Genomic DNA, 20,663 nt, shown 5'->3' with positions numbered 1-20,663 from the left:
TGTTTTACGCGTGTATTTGGCCTAGTAACTAGAAGTTGTTTGATATAGCTATGTGCGGTAATTTAAAAAGTACTTTAGTTACTATTTATAAATAATTTAAAGGGTAGTTATTATTAATAAATATGTCTTAAGAGAAGCTACAACCAAGAAAATTCCTTCTAAAAATCTGTTAGCTTTGCATTTAAATAGCCAACTTGATTCAAGTCAAACTCAATTCTTTTAAATCAAGACCAATTTTTTAAAAGTGAACCAGATTGCAATAAGATCGAGATAAAATGATTATTCAATTAACTAACTGAGCTTCTTGACTTTAACAGAGTGAACTATTTACTACGAAAGAACCTAATTGACAAAATTGATGTTTGAATTGACAAAGTGAATTATTTTTTATCCAAATTGATTATTGAATTGACAAAATCGACATAATTTATACTTAATATTATACATAAAATAAACATAATATATATTAGGATATTTTGCTGACGAAATGGCAAAATAATACCAAACTTGCCTTATAAAGTTTTTATTTTTTTTTATTTTCTGAATAAATCTTTTACTCTATTTGCGATTCAAGAAGCTTGACTAGTTAATTTGAATTTTTGGAGGTCAAAAATTGGGTGTCAACAAATACAAAAACAAAAACACTCTTTACTAAAGATATTTTACTCTCAATGTTTGAACCATATATCACCAATTAAAAATAGAAGAATCATATTCAGATTCAAGTTGCGTAAAGTTCATTAAGGTGAAAACACTATTCATTAGATATTTTCTATTCTCGAGGTTTGATCACAAGGTCTTTGATTAAAATAGAGAAATTCTATCCAGATTCAAGACACGTAAAGTCCATTGAGGTGACACTATTTTTTACTAGAGATGTTTTTATACCATAAAGGTTTGAACTGTAGATCTCTGATTAAAAATAGAGAAATCCTATTAAGATTCATGCTGCATAAAGTCCATAGGTGAAAACACTTCTTACTAGAGATTTTTCACTTTCATGGTTTGAATCCTAAATCTATAATTAAAGATAGAAGAATTTTGCATAGAGGCAAATTCAAAATTTAGAGTTTATGAGTTCATAAAATAATCACAAATTAACATTGTCAAATATTTATAAATATACTAAAGTTATGGAGAGGTCGTCTTCAGCAAAACTCAAAATATAAAAATATAATCTTTTATTAAATAAGTATAACCTGCTATTTTTTTGTCTCAATTTATGTGATACACATTCCTTTTTAGTCTGTACCAAAAAGAATTATATATTTCTATATTTAGAAATAATCTAACTTAAAACTTTCTCTTTTACCCTTAATGAAATGATTTACAGCCACACAAATATCTATAACTTGTTTTATGCCACAAGCTTCAAAAGTCCTTCTTTTCTTTCTTAAACTCCGTGCCTAATTAAACTATATCACATAAATTGGGACGGAGGGAGTACATTTTTCTACGGGATAACTAATTTAATGTATTTGTAGGTTAATGATATCTTATTAACAAGTTTTATAATTATTAAAGTTTTTTCATCACACAATTAGATGATTTTTAACAAAAACTTTATTTATGAGGAAGAAAGTTAAGAAGAAAAATTAGCAAATCTCAAAGGGACATAAGTGATTCGATATCCTAAACTAAGATGATAAAGTAGGATAATTACAACTAGCAAAAATCATAAATCGAAAAATATTTTCATATTTTTGTGAATTTGTCAGCGCGTGATTTTATTTATAGATAAAAATAAATCTGTTTTGATTTTATTAAATTATGCACTCATTGTTTTGTGTTAAGGGTTTATACAAGTTAAATGTGATTTTTGATCTTAGTTTTAGACTAAATAATTTTTAAAATTATACTTGAAAATCATTTTAGTACAATTTTTTTTAAACACGTGAGCTCGGTAAAGTATAAATATAATGTAACAGAAATATCTGCATGTAAGTAAACAAATTTTCAGAAATTATCAAATTCAATAATGCAAGTATAAAGTAAAAGAAATGCCTATATGTAAGAATCTATAATCGACGAACCAATAACAGGAGGAAAAAAAAGTTGGAGGATAATAAGCAACAAATGAAAAAGGAAAAACGAGAGAGCGACAAGAAGCAAGAATATTTAGTGAAGAAATGATTGTTTTTTAAGGATAATAGACAAGATCAATAGAAGAAAGTGAAAGAAGAAATAAGGTAGGTGTTCGATAACTTTTAAAAGTAGACCATAAGAATAAAAGTAAAGTTGACGTAGGGATACTAAGTAAATTTCGGTTGGTTGGCCACTCAACTTTCACTTTGTTGGTGAGGTTTGAATCCCCGTTGTAATCCTCCCGCATTTCCCCCTTTTTCTACCCCTATGTAATAATTTTTTTTAAAAAAAAAAGAAAAGTAAATTTGACTTTAAAAAAATAAAATTTGGACCTACAAGTAATTAATTGAAAAGTTTAACATTAATTTGGAAATTTATGTGAGGACTACAAAAGCCCTTGGTTCTCCCTTATATACAGTAGTAAAAAGTGAAAGAAGAAATAAGGTAGGTGTTCGACAGCTTTTAAAAAGTAGACCATAAGAACAAAAGTAAAGTTGACATAGGGATCTAGTAGCTCAATTGGTTGGCTACTTGAACTTTGATCTTGTTGGTGAGGGTTCGAATCCCACATTGTAATCTCCTCCCGCATTTCCCCTTCACCTACCCCTACGTAATAAAATATTATTTAAAGAAAAAGTAATTTGACTTTAAAAAAATAAAATTTGGACCTACAAGTAATTAAATGAATAACATTAATTTGGAAATTTTTGTGAGGACTACAAAAGCCCTTGGCTCTCCCTTATATATAATAGTAAAGTAAAATGAACTTCTTGATATACATATGATTTGAGTAAAACTATTGAGTTACCGTAACTTATATATATATATATCGTATTTTAGATTTGTCGCTGCCTATCCATTTTAATTTTGACCCCCATCTCTCCTGATGATACCAATCCTTAGCTTCCTTCTTTCATTTGTAAACAATAGTCTTGGGGTGTGAAAGTGAGCGCGAGTTACCACCAACAATCGATGTGATGGAGTAGTAAGTATTCCTTCATTCTTAACAGAAGTTTCAGGTTTGAGTCCTTCTGATACGGAGTTGCCTTTATTAGAAAGAGCTTTATAATGTTGAATTTTCCGACACGAACTCGGATTTAATTGGACCCAATATAAATATTGAGCATCGGATGAAAAACCGGAAACAAATGACGAGTTGCCTAAAAGTCAATCCCGTGTGCTGCAACCCAGTGTCTAGTCACCAATTTTATGACAAAATCATTTTCAAAAGGTTATTCTGTCTGTTTGTTAAATTTTATTGGACTCGATAGCTTGGGTGGCTATTCGTGTCAACCCTTCAGGTCCCAAATGCAACTCATCCTTACTTACCATTATTTTCAAAGAATGTCTTACTTGTAAACTCTTTTTTAATATTTGTAATGTTTGGATTAATTTGTATGTATTTTGATTAATTTCATTTGGTACTTATTAACTTTTATTTTTATAAATATAGAATAAATATTCATCAAAATTTGAGCAGACCAGAATATCCTCACTTCCCACTATCATATTCAATAATGTCTTACTCCTAATCCTCCCCCTTGATCTAGGCATCAAACATCAACTTCTCTTAATTATATATCTTTTCGATTGAATTTTACACAACTCATTATTGTTTTGAATTACAGATTTGTTTGAATGTTGAATAGGGGTGGACGTTCAGTTTTTCGGTTCAGTTTTTTCAAACTTCGGTTCGGCTATTTCGGTTTTGGTATTTTGAAGGTGGACACTGAACATCGAACCAAACTAGTTCGGTTCGGTTCTTTCGGTTTCGGTTTTTTTGATATGCATGACGGATCCTCAAGGTCTGCCCGGTCTTAGCTTAGTCCAGTGGATGAACATGCAAAAAAAACAATTTTATGTTTTGCCCTTTCCTATGAACATTGAATCATAAACAAAAATTCAAAGACAATAGTGGTGGCAAAAATCCACATAATATTCAAGGCCCTTGTGTCCACATTTTGTTATAGAGAGGGAAGAAAAAAAAGATGATGAAACTAAAGAATAATCTGAATGGAATGTGCAGGAGCTAATTTGGACTATGCCAGTTAGGAAAAATCAAGGGAACTGGAATGACCCTCCAATTTCAGTAGCACTAGCAGGGGGGTTGATCGCAACCCACAGAAGCGAAATGGCAGTGGCGGACCCAAAATTTTGAGTTCGGGGGTGCTTACTAATAATAGGGAAGAAAAAATAATCTAGCATTAAAAAAAATAAAATAAGGTTCCTAGTGAAATTTGAACTCTTGACCCTTTAGTAGAAAAGCTTCCAGCACCCTCCCCTAACCAAATTACCTATCAGATTTACCACTTCATGGGTGCTATGTTAACTTTTTATATTTGTTTCCCTTATATTTTATATGCAGCTATACACTCCGTTACTGAGTTCAATGGGTGCTGGAGCACCCAAAATTTGCTAGTGGGTCCGCCCCTGCGAAATGGTAATGGCGATAATACAGCTAGGAAATTAGGCTCGAGCATGCTCAAAATTACATAAACCAGTAGCCATTTTTATGTTTGGTAGCACCAAACCAGTAGCCAAAAATTACATAAACCAATAGCCATTTAATATTTTTTGGCTAATATATAAAATTTCGGTTTAAACCGAAAATTCGAAAAACCGAACACTAAATCTCGCACCGAACCGAACACTGAAATTTCTGAAAATCGAAACCGAAACCGAACCAAAAACCCGAAAAACCGAACACTGAAAACCCGAATTAATTTCGTTCGGTTCGATTTTTTGGTTTTCGGTATTTATGCCTAGCCCTATGTTGAAGTGTATGAAAAATAACTACTCTTATCTATTTTATTTTATGTGATACAATTGTTATTTGGAGAATCAATTTTTTATATCTTTGACCACAATCTTTTTATATGCTCTTCAAATTCTTAGAATCATTGTTAAATGTCGAAAGTATTTTTATGTAAGTTTTAAATATATAGATTTTATTTTAATAATTTTAAATTTTATATTATAAATAATTGATGCAATACTTTCTCTACCCGGGTATGTTATTATTGTTGTTTGTACTTTTCCTACCTTAGTCTTGTTTATTGTGTTCTTTGAGTAGTAGTAATGTACCCTAATTAGTATATAATCATCATCATGGATTACAATAGGACGGATAAGATTTATTTATTCTTAATTAAAGGTATCGAGTTCAAGTCTTAGATATGAAAAATTCTTAATAAGAAATATTTTTCTTTTTAATAAACCTTACACGAGTACAAATTCAATTTAATCGAATTTGTACCAAGTACTGGATGATAAACAAAAGGTGCGGGGATTTTAGTAGCTCAGTTGGTTGATTACCTGAACTTTCACCTTATTGGTAAATGTTTGATTCCCCACTTTATAATTTTCTTCCCCTACTCCCTATGTAATAAAAAATTTCTTTAACCAAAAAAAAAAACAAAAAGGTGTCAAATCATCAAACCCAGAAAGGAAGAAAAGTAGAAGGTGGGAAACGACCTCACAAGTTGTCGCATCAGCTGAGCCTACTACGCACACGTGTTCAACACATAAACAGAGACAATCCAGCCTGAACTTGTGTTAAAATCATCTTGGGTAAGGTAAAAAATTTCCCCTGAGTATTTACATTTAATCAAAATATATTATATATATATATATATACACGGACGATCTTTCTATAATATATTAATCTTCATGTCATGTTATGTTATATGTTTTTATATATAATTGCATTTCGCTTTAGCGATAAAAAATTACTCGGACAAATAATATTTATAAAGAGGTTTGACTTTAAATATCTTTTGTTTAATCATAGTTAATAACATATATTTTTACCTTATTAAATTATTTAACAATAACAAGTTAATATTATTATATGTCAACACTAGATGCAAATAAGTTTTTTGAATTTTTCCATTGTGTAGTGAATTTGTCCATTGTGTAGCCGCTCACCTAGATAATAGTCAGTAAATGTATATTTATTGTATATTATTTATAATATATAAAAATTATACATATTTTATATATAATTAATATGTACTTCTTGTATATTGGCTAGCGATTGTAATTATTTTTTAACGAGCGGCCAATTGTTTAAAAACCTTTAGGGATCATTTGGTAGCTGGTTAGAGTTAGGATTAGTTTAGGGAATCTACGTATTATTTTATGCAGGGATTAGTTATGCATGATTTAGTTACTCATGTATTAATTATTCCACCTTCTATCTTACATAAATTAATGCATATATTCACTCATAACTTATACATGTATTAGTTATGAGGGTTTCTAAATTGCAAATCAAACACCGTATTAATTTTATATATAAATAACTTACCTCCTAACCAATTACCAAACATGATATTACTTATGCAAATACTTGCATAACTCACCTCCAAACAACTACCAAACGACCCCTTAGTTTTACCCCTAATTAATGGGCTAATAGGCCCCACAGTAATTTTCCCTTTTCAAAGTTAAGCCATGAGGCGCCCAGCCAGTCTCCCGATAACATTCCGTGTTCCTTCGCGTCTCAACCGTATAAGCTTCCTTTTTTATTCTTACACCTTATTCAACACTCACTATATATCCAACACTTTCACTTATCATATCATCAATAGACTAATACTCTATATATCTAGATGTCACAATAAATATATATAACACACTTCTTTTTCAAAAAGGAATCTTAACCTTAGCTGAATATTCATCCACTCTTTACACTTTCCTCATTCATCATTTACAAGAATGGACATTTTCGGAAACTTCAATTTCGATCCACTTCCTTTAGTACCAACTACTTCTACATCAACCTCTAATAATGGAAGCTATGGAAAAGCTAATTTCTCTGATGAAGAAGTCATGATGTTAGCTTCTAAAACCCCGAAAAGACGTGGGGGCAGGAAGAAGTTTCACGAAACTCGACACCCCGTTTACAAGGGAGTGAGGAGGAGGAATTCCGAAAAGTGGGTTAGCGAAGTAAGAGTACCAGGTGAAAAATCAAGAATTTGGCTTGGCACGTTCCAAACTGCAGAAATGGCGGCTAGAGCTCATGATGTGGCGGTCATGGCTCTTAGAGGCCGGTCAGCTTGTTTGAACTTTCAGCGACTCGGCACGGGTTGCCCGTTCCGGCCGGCGGCCGCCCGAGGATATTCGGAAAGGCGGCGGGTTAGGCGACCGAAGCATTTCGGCCATCGAAATATCATCGGAGGAGGCAACTCGGGGTTAGTGACATTGTTGACCAAGTGATCATAAGCGACATCGTTGACTCACCTTGGAGATTACCCCTCCAGGCTTCAGCGGTCACCAAGGACATCAGTGGCGGCGGCTGCGCGACCGAGTAATTCGGCCGTCGAGAATCGTCGAGATGGAGAAAACTCGGAGGAAGTTATCGTTATTGACCAAGTGATCATACAAGACGTCGTTGACTCGACTTGGAGGTTACCCCTCCGAGCCATTTCGAAGCGGTCTCCCGAGGACATCCGAGGAGGGACCGGCGGGAAACGCATTTCGGTCGTCAGAATCATCGAATGGAGAAAACTTGGAGGAAGTCAACGTTATTGACCAAGTGATCATACAAGACATTATTGACTGGTCTTGGAGTTTACTTATCCCTGCTTCAGCAGCCGCCAAAGACATTCGAAGGGCGACCATCGGAATCGAGGCATTTCGAACGTCGGTAATCTCGGAAAAAAAAACTTGAGAGAATTACCATCATTGACCAAGTCATACAAGACGTTGTCGTTGGAGAATTGACGGATTATAATGTGTTGTTCATGGACGAGGATGCGCTTTTCTACATGCCAAGATTACTAGCAAATATGGCCGAAGGGCTAATGCTACCTCCGCCTCAATGTATAGAAGGATACGGCATGGAAACTGATGATATTGACATGTCTTTGTGGAGTTATTGAATTTAAACTAAATGTGTTGAGATTTTGAATAGTTTACTTTCTTGTAAGTACAGCCAAAAATGCAATGCAGCCATGCCATTTTTTTTTGGATGTTCGTACTTATAAACTTTTGACTGGTACGGATATAGAATAGCATTGTAGTTTGTACTGATCCTATAACTTAACAACTCAATCCATATTCAAAACTCATAGATAGCCCCCTAAACTTTACTACATTTTTTTCTGGGCTACCTAAACCGAGGATTGTACCTATTGGGTACCTAAACCAATCTAAATTGATCCTATTGGGCACCTTTTTCACAATAATCAGCAAAATTAAGAGAGTGTATTACAGTCTCCATGACGTGGCAACTTTATCCAATGAAAACGTGACACATGGCGGTGGGTCCATCATAATAATTAAAAAATAAATTATACACCCCTCCCCCAATTTTCATCTCTCTCCCCGCCCCCCCCCCCCCCCGAACCGGCCGCCGCTCCCCCACCACCGGCCGCCGCACCACCACCCCCAACCGCCGTCTCCCCCCACCCCACCAATAATTTTCCCCCCTTTTCTTCTCTTATTTAGTCTATCAATGTCTTTACAAGACCCACCAACCTTTAATGAAAGGTGAGATAAAAAAAAGTCATAGTAATAGTGAATCTCCATTTTTTAAGAACGAGTCATAATAATGGTGAATCCCCATTTTTTTCCAAAGGAACAAGATGATAATGCTACTTTTCAGATCTAAAAAGGACAAAAAAATAATGGTAAAAAATAACATCCAATTCAAAAATTAATTTTATATAAATAATTAAAAGAAATGAAGTGTTATAATGAAGAAGAAGAGGAGAAAAAAAAAAGGAAGAAGAAGAAGAAGAGGGGAACGTACAGTGGAGTGGAGAACAAGAAGAAGAGAAAAAAAAAAAAACGAAGAAGAAGAAGAACGTACAGTGGAGAAGTGGAGAAGAAGAAAGGGGTAGGGGGTGGGGTCAGGGGACAGACGGGTGTCTGGGGGAGGTGGGTTAATTTTTATTAATTTATCTATTAAATTTTATTTAAAAGAGATAAAATTTTAACCAAAAAAAAAAAAAAATTAAGGATGAAAGGGCTGTCCACGCGCCCAACAAAAAGTGGAATCAATTGCTGCGCCACGTAGGCGCCACATAGGCAAAAGGTACCCAATAGGATCAATTTAGACTGGTTTAGGTACCCAATAGGTACAATCTTCAATTTAGGTAGCCCAGAGAAAAATATGATAAAGTTTAGGAGGCTATCTATGACTTTTGCCCATATTATATGTCACCATATCAGGAAACTCTTCCATTATATTCTTTTCATTTTGCCTTTAATTTAGTGATATGCTCTTATAATTGTCACGAAACATCATGACATATTTTATATCAGAAGTTATAAGAATATTTTTGTATGTGTGATAAAGATTTTTTTTGTTTGTATACTATTGTCTAGCTAGTCAATGACACATATATATGGAGTAGTACTTGTGGTGTAAACTGGTTTTGGCTTAATATAAATGAAGGATCAATCCTTTTAAGTGTGGAATGCGAGGTTATTATTCGGTGAAGTGGCAAGTTTATTATTCCGTGAATGGAAAATGTCAAATCTTTTATGTACCCGTTAACACCCATGTTACAAAAAGGCTTAATGATGCACTTAGTTGAAAGTTAATTATTCACCTATAAAAACAAGGATCAATTATTCCCACTTAATACATTTTATTCTCCTTTAATTTCTTTAGTGTAGTGCACCTATATTGTAGAAATCCTAGATTCGCCGTAATTGAAAGAGTTCCGCTTTCTGCAAGGAGAGACTCACAAGTTGCTAAACTTGTATTTGAAATATATATACATAATCCATATACAATATGTATATAACTATGTAAAATAAGCATATAATTTATGTATACCGAATAAAGAAAAGTACATAGTAAATCCAACTAGTTATTCATGTAAATATCCCCTTAGAAAATATGGGTAACACGTTATATCATGTATATAACTCCACTATATAAATGGTTCAAGTATTTCATGTTGAATTACAAGAATATATACTATTGAAGTCTATTATATTTTATCTCTCAAAATGACATTTTCCGACATGAAGTTGTCAAACCTGATAATTGAATGAAAGAAAAGCTACTGATAGGGATACGGATGGAATCTCACTTAGTAAAGAGAGTTGTATTGGAGTCGTAAAATATTGGAGAAGAGAGTACTACATCCTGCTACGAGGGCCTTGCACGAAACCGAACTGCCCCCACCCGACCAAGTACTAGTAGCTTCGCGAGTAAGCGCACTTAAATTAGGGTTCCAAACCTCAATTCTTATCAACCTCCGACGTGTAATTTACATCTTTCGAGTTAGAACTTGAATTCAGATTAATCAAACACAAAATAATTATCAAACATTGGGTGGTTTTTTTTTTTTTCAAGAATCAATTACATGGATATTTCAAAATAATTTAGCCAACAAACTATAGATAATGAAAGGTTCCTATTACCAAATTCTGTACTGCCAGTAAGCCCATGAAGGGGACATTTAAAGAAAATAAGAAAGTGAGAAGCAAAGGGACCACAAAAGAACCTGGACCATGCACATGAAAATAATTAGTAGCACATTGTACACATTTCCCCGTGGGGAAACGATAGGAAAATTGACACTTTTCTTACTTTCTTTTGATTTTGGTGTTCGAAATTTACTAACCCAATTTAAGTAGATTTTTATAATGCATAAATATCTGATAGACTATGTAATAGTATAAATATTGTAAATATTCCCTTCCTTATGTATTGTAATCAGGTCCTGTAATTTAGGCTAGTATCATTCTAATTAGGGATACCTACTTTGTATATAATAACCTTGATACATCAATACAAGGCACGGATTGATTTCCTACATGGTATCGCACCAGGTTTCCTTCCAAAACCCTAGCCGTCCACCTCTCTCTCTTTCTCTTTCAACCCTAACCCTAGCCGTCCCCTTCTCCTTCCTTTCTCCTCCCACGGTCGACAAACAAAAATTTCCATTCCTTTAACCGTCACGAATGTGAAATCCTTAATCCCAATCACTCTAGACATGGAAACCGGCCATTATCACGAATGGGCAACCCTATTCAAAGTCCTAGCCCGCGTTCACCCGTACTCCGAGCACATCATACCACCCACCGACACCGTCGAACTTACCGCGTATGACGCAACAAAGGCGGCTAACCTTCCGCTCGGAAACGCCTAGATGCGGTGGTCCTTCAATGGATATACGCCACCGTCTCCCATGATATTCTTACCTCTATTCTCGTGGCGATGATGTTGCCGAGAAGGCCCCCGGAATCGCGTCGCTTCAACTTTTCCAAGATAACAAACACCTCACCCAAGCGTACCTTGAAAACCGAATTCACCACCACAAAAATGGCCGACTTCGCCGCTATGGCCTATTACAATAGGCTCAAGTCTCTCACTTCGACCTTGCCAACGTCGGTCGCTGTCCGATCAACGTCCGGTCTTACACTTCTCGCCGCTTACCGAGACGTATGCACACTTCTTTTCACCACTATTCAACAAAGATGTCTTGCCTTTCTTTCTCTCGAAGTGTGCTCCGTACTCAAGCTTGAAAGACGCGGGCCGCGCGAGGAACGTGCCCGCGATTCCAACCCCCGCGCTCTACTTGTCGATAATGATACTCCCTCTCCACCACCCGGCGGTCACAATAATTCCGCTAACCCACAAGTGATAAATAATCGTGCGGTGAAATTCCAACCCGGAACAAGGGCAAAAAATAACAACAACAACAACGCCAACCGCGGGAAGAAGGCCGCTGCGCGCCGAACCGCCTGGGGCCGGTGGCCGCGGGCCGCCGGCGCCACCAAAGAGGGGCTACCACCGGCCCTCGCTCGGCCGCCCCGGCGCAGCGGGCCACCGCCCCCTCGCCCGTACCCGACGAGACAAGGGCGTTAGCCGTACCCGCTCACGTCGCGGCCCTACAGCCGCATTCTTGGCGCGGGTCCTCGTCCTCGCCAGGCCTATTCCATGCACGTTCCTCCCAACCTCTCCGGGTACACTCCGACGTACGCCGAGGGCAAACGGCGCATACTCTATCCCGCATCAACCGATGACACTTGGTACATGGACACCGGGCGACTTCCTCACATGACCGCCAACTCGTGTACTCTCACGTCTTATTTAATTTTGAGCAATAATTCCGGGAATCATCGTTGGTAATGGTAGCACTATTCCAATTCGAGGCTATGGTCATACATCCCTTCCCCCCACCTAATGCTCAATTACGTCTCCGAAATGTCTTGCATGCTCCAAAACTCATCAAAAACCTTGTTTCCGTACGTAAATTCACTAAGGATAATAATGTTTCGTTGAGTTTGATCCTCTTGGGTTTTCTCGTGAAGGATTTCCACCGACGGGGAGCCGCCTAACGAGACGTGAGAGCACCGGAATTGTATCCTCTCAATGCTGCGAATGGTCCACTCCACCATCCACCTTCCTTGCCGCATCACCTAGCTCTTTCTGTGGCATTCCCGCCGGCCATCCGGGAAAAGCTATCCTTAGTTCTCTTCGTAGTAATGCCTTAATTGAATGTAATAGGGCCCGTACTTCTTTTTGCACCTCTTGTCCTTTTGGGAAACATGTTAAATTGCCATTTTCTCGATTCGTTGTCGTTTACTACTATGCCGTTTGACATTATTCATAGCGATTTATGGACATCTCCCGTTTTAAGTTCTAGAATGGCACCGCTATTATGTTTTCTTTTTCGATGATTATAGTAATTTTCTTTGGACTTTTCCTATCTCTAACAAGTCCCAAGTGTATTCTATCTTTCTATCTTTTAAGGCATTAATACGACTCAATTCGAAAGAGACATTAAAAACATTCAATGTGACAATGGGCGGAATTCGCAAACGGGCAATTTAATCTTTTTGTGCCTCCAATGGTATAAATTTTCGGTTTTCTTGCCCCCATACATCCCCTCAAAAATGGCAAAGTTTAACGAAAAATTAAATCCATTAACAACATAGTGCGCACTCTTCTTGTCCACTCCTCCGTCCCTTTTTTTGGCATCATGCTCTCCAAATGGCCACCTACCTCCTTAATATACTTCCCACTAAAGTCCTTAGCATAAATCACCAACCCAAGTTCTCTATCAACGAACCCCCTCCTATTCTCATCTCTCCGGCTTTTGGGTGTCTATGCTATCCACTTTTCCCATCTACGTCTATTCATAAGTTGTGCAAGATCCACCCCGTGTGTTTTTCGGGCTATCCGTTAAAATCATGTAGATATAAGTTATGATTTGTCCACCAACAAAATCATCATCTCACGGATGTCCTCTTTGACGAAAACTCAATTTCCCTTCTCCAAATTGTACTCCTCCCCAACGTCCCATGAATTCTCGGACCATGGCATTTCCCCATATACCTTGCATTTTCTATCTCCACTTCCTCCTCCCGTCGTTCCCCGTCCACCCCTCCACCTCTCCCGCACCAAAGGACACGGCCGCCAGCCCCCTCCCCCATCAGCTTCCCCACCCGTGATCGCCTGCCAGCCCCACCACCCCCCACGGCCACGCCCCGCCGCCTCCCGCATGGTTACTAGAGGCCAACGCGGGATTTTCAAACCCAAACAACCTTTCAACTTAAATACTTCCAAACCCCTCTCTCCATCTCGCCTCTCCCGCGAAATCGTCAAATGCCCAAATGACCACAATTGAAAGCCGCCACGGTTGACGAATATATAATGCTCTAATTAATAATAAGACGCGGGAGTTGGTCGTCCCCCGATGTGAATCTTATTCGTTCTATGTGGATTTTTCGTCATAAAAGAATTCACGATGGTTCTTTGAGAGGCACAAAGTTCGTCTTCGTCCGTCAGGATAGTGTCTCAACAAAGTTGGAGTTGATCGCGACGAGACCTTCGGTCCGGCCGCAAGCCGGCTACTATTCGCACCGTTCGAGTATCGCACTTACACACTCTTGGCCCATTCATCGCTGGACGTCAAGAATGCTTTCCTACACGGTAATCTTAATGAGACCGTTTATATGCATCGCCCATCGGGTTTAAGGACCCGCGCATCCCCATCATGTCTGCCTTGAAGAAATCATTGTACCTACCTTAAGCAAGCTCCCCAGGCATGGTTCCAACGCTTGCGCATTATGTCTCCACTAATATTTTTCACATAAAGTATCCATCCACTCTTTATTTATTGTCGAGGTTCGACATTGCTTACATTCTCGCTATATGTTGATGATATTCTCACGTCTTTCCTCTCCGATGCTCTCCAATCCATCATGTCTCCTCGCTAGTGCCGAATCTGTTATGAAGGATTTGGGGCCTTCAACTTACTTTCTCTGGTATCGTCGTTAATTCACTTCACACTAAAGATGTTTCTCTCTCGTAAAAAATTATGCAGTTAGATATTATAGACAAGGGTACGATCGCCGTAAGCCCGCCGACACCTATTCACACCAAAGCCAAACTGGTGCTACGGCCGCCCCTCCTCACATGATCCCACCCAATATCGTAAGTTGTTTCAAGGTTATGCGCACTCCACATTCACACGGCATGCAGACATCTCCTGGCGCGTGCTTCAACAAGTATGCCTTCTACACGTACGATCCTAAGGTTGCCCATATGCATGTCCTTAAACGCATAGTCCGATACATTCAAGGTACTATTGACTTTGGTCTCCATCCGTACAAGTCCTCCATTGCTCTCTTGTCTCATACCGATGCGCATCGGGTGGTTGTCCTGATACCGCCGCTCCACACCGGTTACCGTGTCTCCCTCGCGATAACCTCCTCCCTCGGTCATCCAAACTACACCCACTATGTCTAAATCGAGTGCCGAGGCCGAATACCGTGGCGTCGCTAATGTAGTATCCGAGTCCCGTTGGCTTCGCAACCTTCTCGGAGCCCGTTGTCCAATCTTGGCCGCCTACTTTAGTCTATCGTGATAATGTTAGTGCCATATACCTATCGTGTAATCCAACAAAGACCAACGCACTAAACATATCGAGACGACATACATTTCGTACGTGAGAAAGTTGCCCGCGGAGAAGTTCGTGTCCTTCACGTCCCGTCCCGCTACCGCATCGCGTATATCTTCACTAAAGGTCTTCCGCGCGTGCTCTTTGATGATTTCGGGGAGGCTTAAGCGTACGACAACCTCCCGCTTCGACCGCGGGGTGTGATAGACTATGTAATAGTATAAATATTGTAAATATTCCCTTCCTTATGTATTGTAATCAGGTCCTGTAATTTAGGCTAGTATCATTCTAATTAGGGATACCTACTTTGTATATAATAACCTTGATACATCAATACAAGGCACGGATTGATTTCCTACAATATCATTAAGATGTGTTAAAAATGCTATTTCATTCGTTTAATTTATTTGTCTGGTTTTAATTTGGTACGTAGTTTAAGAAACTAAAGAAGGTTTTTGAGTCTTGTGGTTATTAACTAAAAATATGCAGAATGTACCAAAATGTCTTTAAATCTTGTGGTCTTAAATATGTCATATGAAAAGTTGGAATTAAAGAATTGCCAAAAAGGAGAGAGAAATTCTTTTTTAAACGAACTAAAAAGAAAAGTAAGACAAATAAATTGAAACAAAGTATTAGGTTTGGTGCATCCATAAGAGTGGCAGTTAGCACATTAACTCATTATTTATCGACGATCATTTACGCGAATGTCCTTTGTTAAGTCCCTATTTAGATTTTGTCCTTATTTTTAAAAGTTGCGCAAACATAGTCTTTGAAAGTTGCGCAAATATAGTCGTTGGTACCGACAATACATGATATGATTGTTTAATGTTTATAAAATTTTAGACTGCGGTCTAACGTGTTTTCAAGAAAGATCTTTAGACATTGGTTTAAGAGGTCCATAAGTTGCCAAAAAAAAGAAAAAAAGAGAAAGGCCAATTTACTAAACAACTATAACAAAAAAGGGACAACCGATTAGTGCTTTATGCCTAACTGATTGCCTATAAATACACCATTACTATTTACGAGTGTAGCTGTGCAGGAAAGTAAGATTTTTCTAACGTTTCTTATGGGAGACAAATGTCGGCTAGAATTAGCTACGCAAAAACATTTCTTACATTTTCTAGAGGAAATCTAGGTCTTAAAAATAAGAAATTCTTCCGCTCTATGATAATTCCTACGGGCTCGGTAATGTAAGCCGCCGTTCGGGGGCGAATTTAATATGTAATTTATGATGCACGTAAACACATGATTTTTTGGAAAATTAGGTATTTTATGCACATATGTTTTAGAATTGATCCTATATTACCCGTTGACACCAATGCTATAAAAAGGCTTAATGATGCATTTGGTTGAAAACTAAAATATTCACCTATAAGAACAAGGATTAATTCCCACTTAATGCATTTTTATTCTTCTTTCTTTAGTGTAGTGCACCCAAATTCTAGAAATTCTACCGTCACCGTAGTGAAAAGAAATCTGATGGTGCAAGGAGAGACTTACAAGTTAAATTTGCGTTGAAATTACTACAAGGTGAAAATATTTTTAATAAGATTTTTCACTACATTGATTAAAAATAACACAATCCTATCAAGATTCAAGTTGTTTAAAGTCCATTAGGATGAACACACTTTTTATTAACATTTTTATTCGGTCTTAAAATTTCAATTCGAAATCTCTAATTAAAAATAATAATAAAAAATCTTATCAAATTCTCCACATTTCTTGACAGCTATGGTTCCTTCCTTCAGTTGGCAATAGCATTATAAAAAAGTCAATGCCGTGTGCTGGAACTCAGTGATCAGTCACCACTTACATGACATCATTTTCAAAAGGTTATTTTTTCTGTTTGTTAAATTTGGACAAGTATTTCGTTGGACTCGATAGTTTGGGTGGCAATTCCTGCCAACCCTCAAGTCCCAAAGGCAACTACTCCTCACTTACCACTATCATACTCAAAGAACGTCTAGTCATTGTGTTGAATTACATATTTGTTTGATTAATTTTAAAGCTTATGAAACTAATTGCTCCCTCTGTCTCAATTTATTTGTCTTACTTTCTTTTATATTTCATTTTAAAAAAAATATTTCTTTTCTTTTTTGGCAACTCTTTAGTTTCAATTTTCTACGTAATATATATTTGTCACGACCCAACTACGCGGTCATAATGGCACCCACAATAACCCCCTTAGTGGGGGAACCATCCCCTTAATCAAATTACTTAATCAATTTAAGAATCAACATAAATTATACGAAAAAACATTAATAAGTCCTAATCATATCATAAATACAGTATGCGGAATAATGAGTCAAATACAACCCCAAGGACGTGAAGTCACTAGTACAAGAACAACTAATCCAAAAATCAAGTCTCGGAATAATACATCAATCTGAAACATAAAGAAGCATTCTCTAAAATGGGATAGAATAGTAGACAATAAAAGATAGAATCCAGGGCTACAGGCTGGCAAGTGGCTCAACCTCGAAATCTCAGCAAGATAGCCTCAAGGCTAGAAACGGGGTCTCGATGAAGGTCTTGCCTCAAACTCTGCTAGCAAGAATAGTATCAGTACACACGCGTACTAGTAAGTATCATAGGCTTACTAAGATTAGTTTACGCATATAATGCACAAAATTAACAAGTTAAACAGATAGGCACATAATAACCACTCAAAGTCACAGAATATCACACAACCGAATCATAGCCTAAGATGAAGCTCCTAAACACAAGTCTGTCAAGTCTCGATAACTTTCAAGGCAAATCTAACACAACCACAACAATAGAGAATGGATGATGATATATGCAATGTAATGAGATGAATGTCATGCAATGCAATGGCCAATACTCACTCTGCACACACATGCCTCGGACGGAATATCAACGTCTTGGCAGTCATGACCCGCAGGGGACCCATGGCGTCCATGTACCGTTGCGGCGTGCAACCCGATCCCATAAATATATATATTCGTTGCGGCACGCAATCCGATCCCATAATTCATCAAACTGATTTCACATGTCTTTCATCAAATCATTTCCACATTTCTTTCATCAAGTCACTTCTACACCATTTCCATTATGTATGAATGCAAGAATGCTAAATCAAATGCAATCAATGCCAATGAACATGCTATGGAGGTCACAAACACCATAAGCCACATCAAGACTTGCATAAGTCACAACAAACATGGAAATGGAATTAACATCGAGTGTCAATCACCATAATGAACCTATCACATCCCACTCCCAATCACGTAAATAAATACACCACATGCCAACGTAATTGTATATCCATTCCAACATCATGTCCGAAGACCTAACATGCATTCCCCATCAATTCTACGCATACATACGATTCACTAATCAAAGTCTAACTAAAGTAAACTGTAACCTACTTCAATTACCGAACTGGTGCCACGAACTATTCCACCTGCGCCTTCCTTTTCCAAAGTGCCTCAGAACAATCGTAGCCTAAAAATTTCCAAATTCTAAGTAAGTAAACGACCATAAAATATTCGGAAAAGAACTGGGTGTGAAAGTTACCCAAAATCCCCAAAATACCCCTAATGATCCTTAAGGGCAAAACAGGAAATTAAGAGGGAAATTACAATACCCAAAGTCTAATTAGTCATTATCCTTAATTTCATGGAATTCTAACCACAATTAGTCCTCCAATTTCACTAATTACACCAAAATCTCCAAATTAGAAAGAACCCTAATTTCATGATTTGATTTCTTGAAGCAAAGGAAGATTCAAACTTAGAATCTATTAATCTGAATGACTAAATAGCAGAAAACAGTAATCGAATCAACAATATTCAATTAGATTGAAAGGGTTTTAAATCAATGGCCTAAGTTTCCATAACCCATCTTCCCCATTAGTTCATTAACTACCATGGATACTAGTTAAGCAAGAACTTATACTAGAATAAGGTATAAAGACTTACCCCAAGATGAATACACCAACACTTCCCCATAAATCGCCCACAATACTCCTTTGGATTAGGTTTTTGGTGAATGGGGTAAGTGATTCGAAGTTGGGAATGACATAACGTTTCTGATTCAACTATCTCCACTGGAGTGGAGGAAGACTCGCTTCCGCGCCCTAGCAGATACTCGTCCGCTGGGGCGAACTTCATTAAATGACTTAACTTCCGCTCATGCAGGCTGAGTCCCACTTGGGCGGACTCGCAGAGGCGGTGACACTTTCGCAGAAGCGGAACACCCGAAAATCAGAAAAATCTGATTTCACCAAGTTTCAACCCAAAATTCCGACATCCATCCGAGACCTCCCGGATACAAACCAAACATGTAAACACAAGTAAAAACATGTTACGAACCCATCCGTGACCTTGGAATTCCCAACGGAGATCACCTTAACTCGATCAACCTCCAAACGGTCAAAAATAAGTTTCCAATCAAGTGCCCAAAACTCCCTCGGAGCCTCGGGAAGCGAACCAAACACTCCAGCAAGTCATAAACAACCCTCCGGACCTCATGGAATAGACGGAATTCTGAAAAAGGTCCGTTTACCCAAAAGTCAACTATTGGTTAAACGTTTTCACTTAAGGGTTCTAATTCTTTCAATTTTCACTAGAGCCGCCGCGTAACCCTGAACTGGGTTGATGGGGGTAAAATGGTCAAAACGTGTATAACGACCAAACGGGTCGTTACAATATTTAAGACTACAAGATTTAATAGCATTTTGTTACATTCTATATATCTTTAATTTAAGACTAAAAGATTCAAAAGTCTTCTTTACTTTCTTAAACTCCGTGTCAAGTCAAAACCAGACAAACAAATTGAAACATATGAGTACTTCTGTTTTACCTCATGGAATATTGTATGTTACTAATATAATGTTAAAGAGTTTTTCTATCATCAAATTTTAAAAATATTTTTAAATTATCAATTATTGTGACTAATAATACATATATATAAATTTCATTTTTGTATTATATTTAATGATTTTGTGTCTCTTTATATGCATGTATATAGATGTATGCACAAGTGAATGTGGGATATTCAGGTTAGATGATTCCTATCTCAATCTTTACTGAGAGGAGCGGAATGAGATGAAATCTCACGTACGGTTCTATAACAGAGATTTTTTCAATTGAAGGACGATCGTAACGGATATCGGCTCAATCTGAAGGAAATTATGAAGCTTTGAAGATTATTATAAAGCTATGTGACCAGAAATTGATCATTGTGATTAATGAAGCTATACAATTAGAAGTGGGAGCAGCCTGTCTACTTATTGTCAAGCTTGTTAAGGAAGATATTCAATGTCATCCTCTTACAACAATATATTATTAAGTTGCAAATACTTGCTCAGAGTCAACAAGACGAATATTATACACATGCATTTGCAGAGATGCATACAAATACGGAGAGTTTCTGAAAAATGAATTCCACATACATAAAGATCTGCTCGTATGGAAGATATATTAAAATATAAAGTTTTTGCTCCTGATAAATTTAAGTGCGGTAGCTTATGAGAGATGTTAGTACTGCTTATGAGAGATAAATTCCACATACATAAAGAATATCTACTCGTATTTATTTATTTATGTTTATTTAATATAGTAGCTACTACTTCCTTCGAGACCATTTTACTTGTCATGTCCTGCATCATATTAATTTTCTCCACATTTATTGAATAAGGATAAAGGTGAAAAGTAATAATTTGTTATATCTTCATTTTTT

General features: G+C 37.1%; 2 protein-coding genes across 2 annotated transcripts in view; one reads left to right on the top strand and one right to left on the bottom strand.

The window, feature by feature from the left end:
* LOC132065622 (uncharacterized) overlaps positions 1-20,663 on the bottom strand; it is a 98,822-nt gene that overhangs the window by 19,399 nt on the left and 58,760 nt on the right. The window lies entirely within an intron of this gene.
* Positions 6,768-7,975, top strand: LOC132063058 (dehydration-responsive element-binding protein 1A-like). The gene is made up of 2 exons (XM_059455490.1): positions 6,768-7,174; positions 7,750-7,975. Exons 1-2 carry the CDS (start codon positions 6,805-6,807, stop codon positions 7,968-7,970), a joined length of 591 nt encoding a protein of 196 aa, XP_059311473.1. The 5' UTR covers positions 6,768-6,804; the 3' UTR covers positions 7,971-7,975.

This window comes from Lycium ferocissimum, chromosome 7 (assembly GCF_029784015.1).
Source record: "Lycium ferocissimum isolate CSIRO_LF1 chromosome 7, AGI_CSIRO_Lferr_CH_V1, whole genome shotgun sequence".
NCBI classification, from domain to species: Eukaryota; Viridiplantae; Streptophyta; class Magnoliopsida; order Solanales; family Solanaceae; genus Lycium; species Lycium ferocissimum.
The sequence above is the reverse complement of the archived record's forward strand: the minus strand, read 5'-3'. Positions and strand labels throughout refer to the sequence as shown.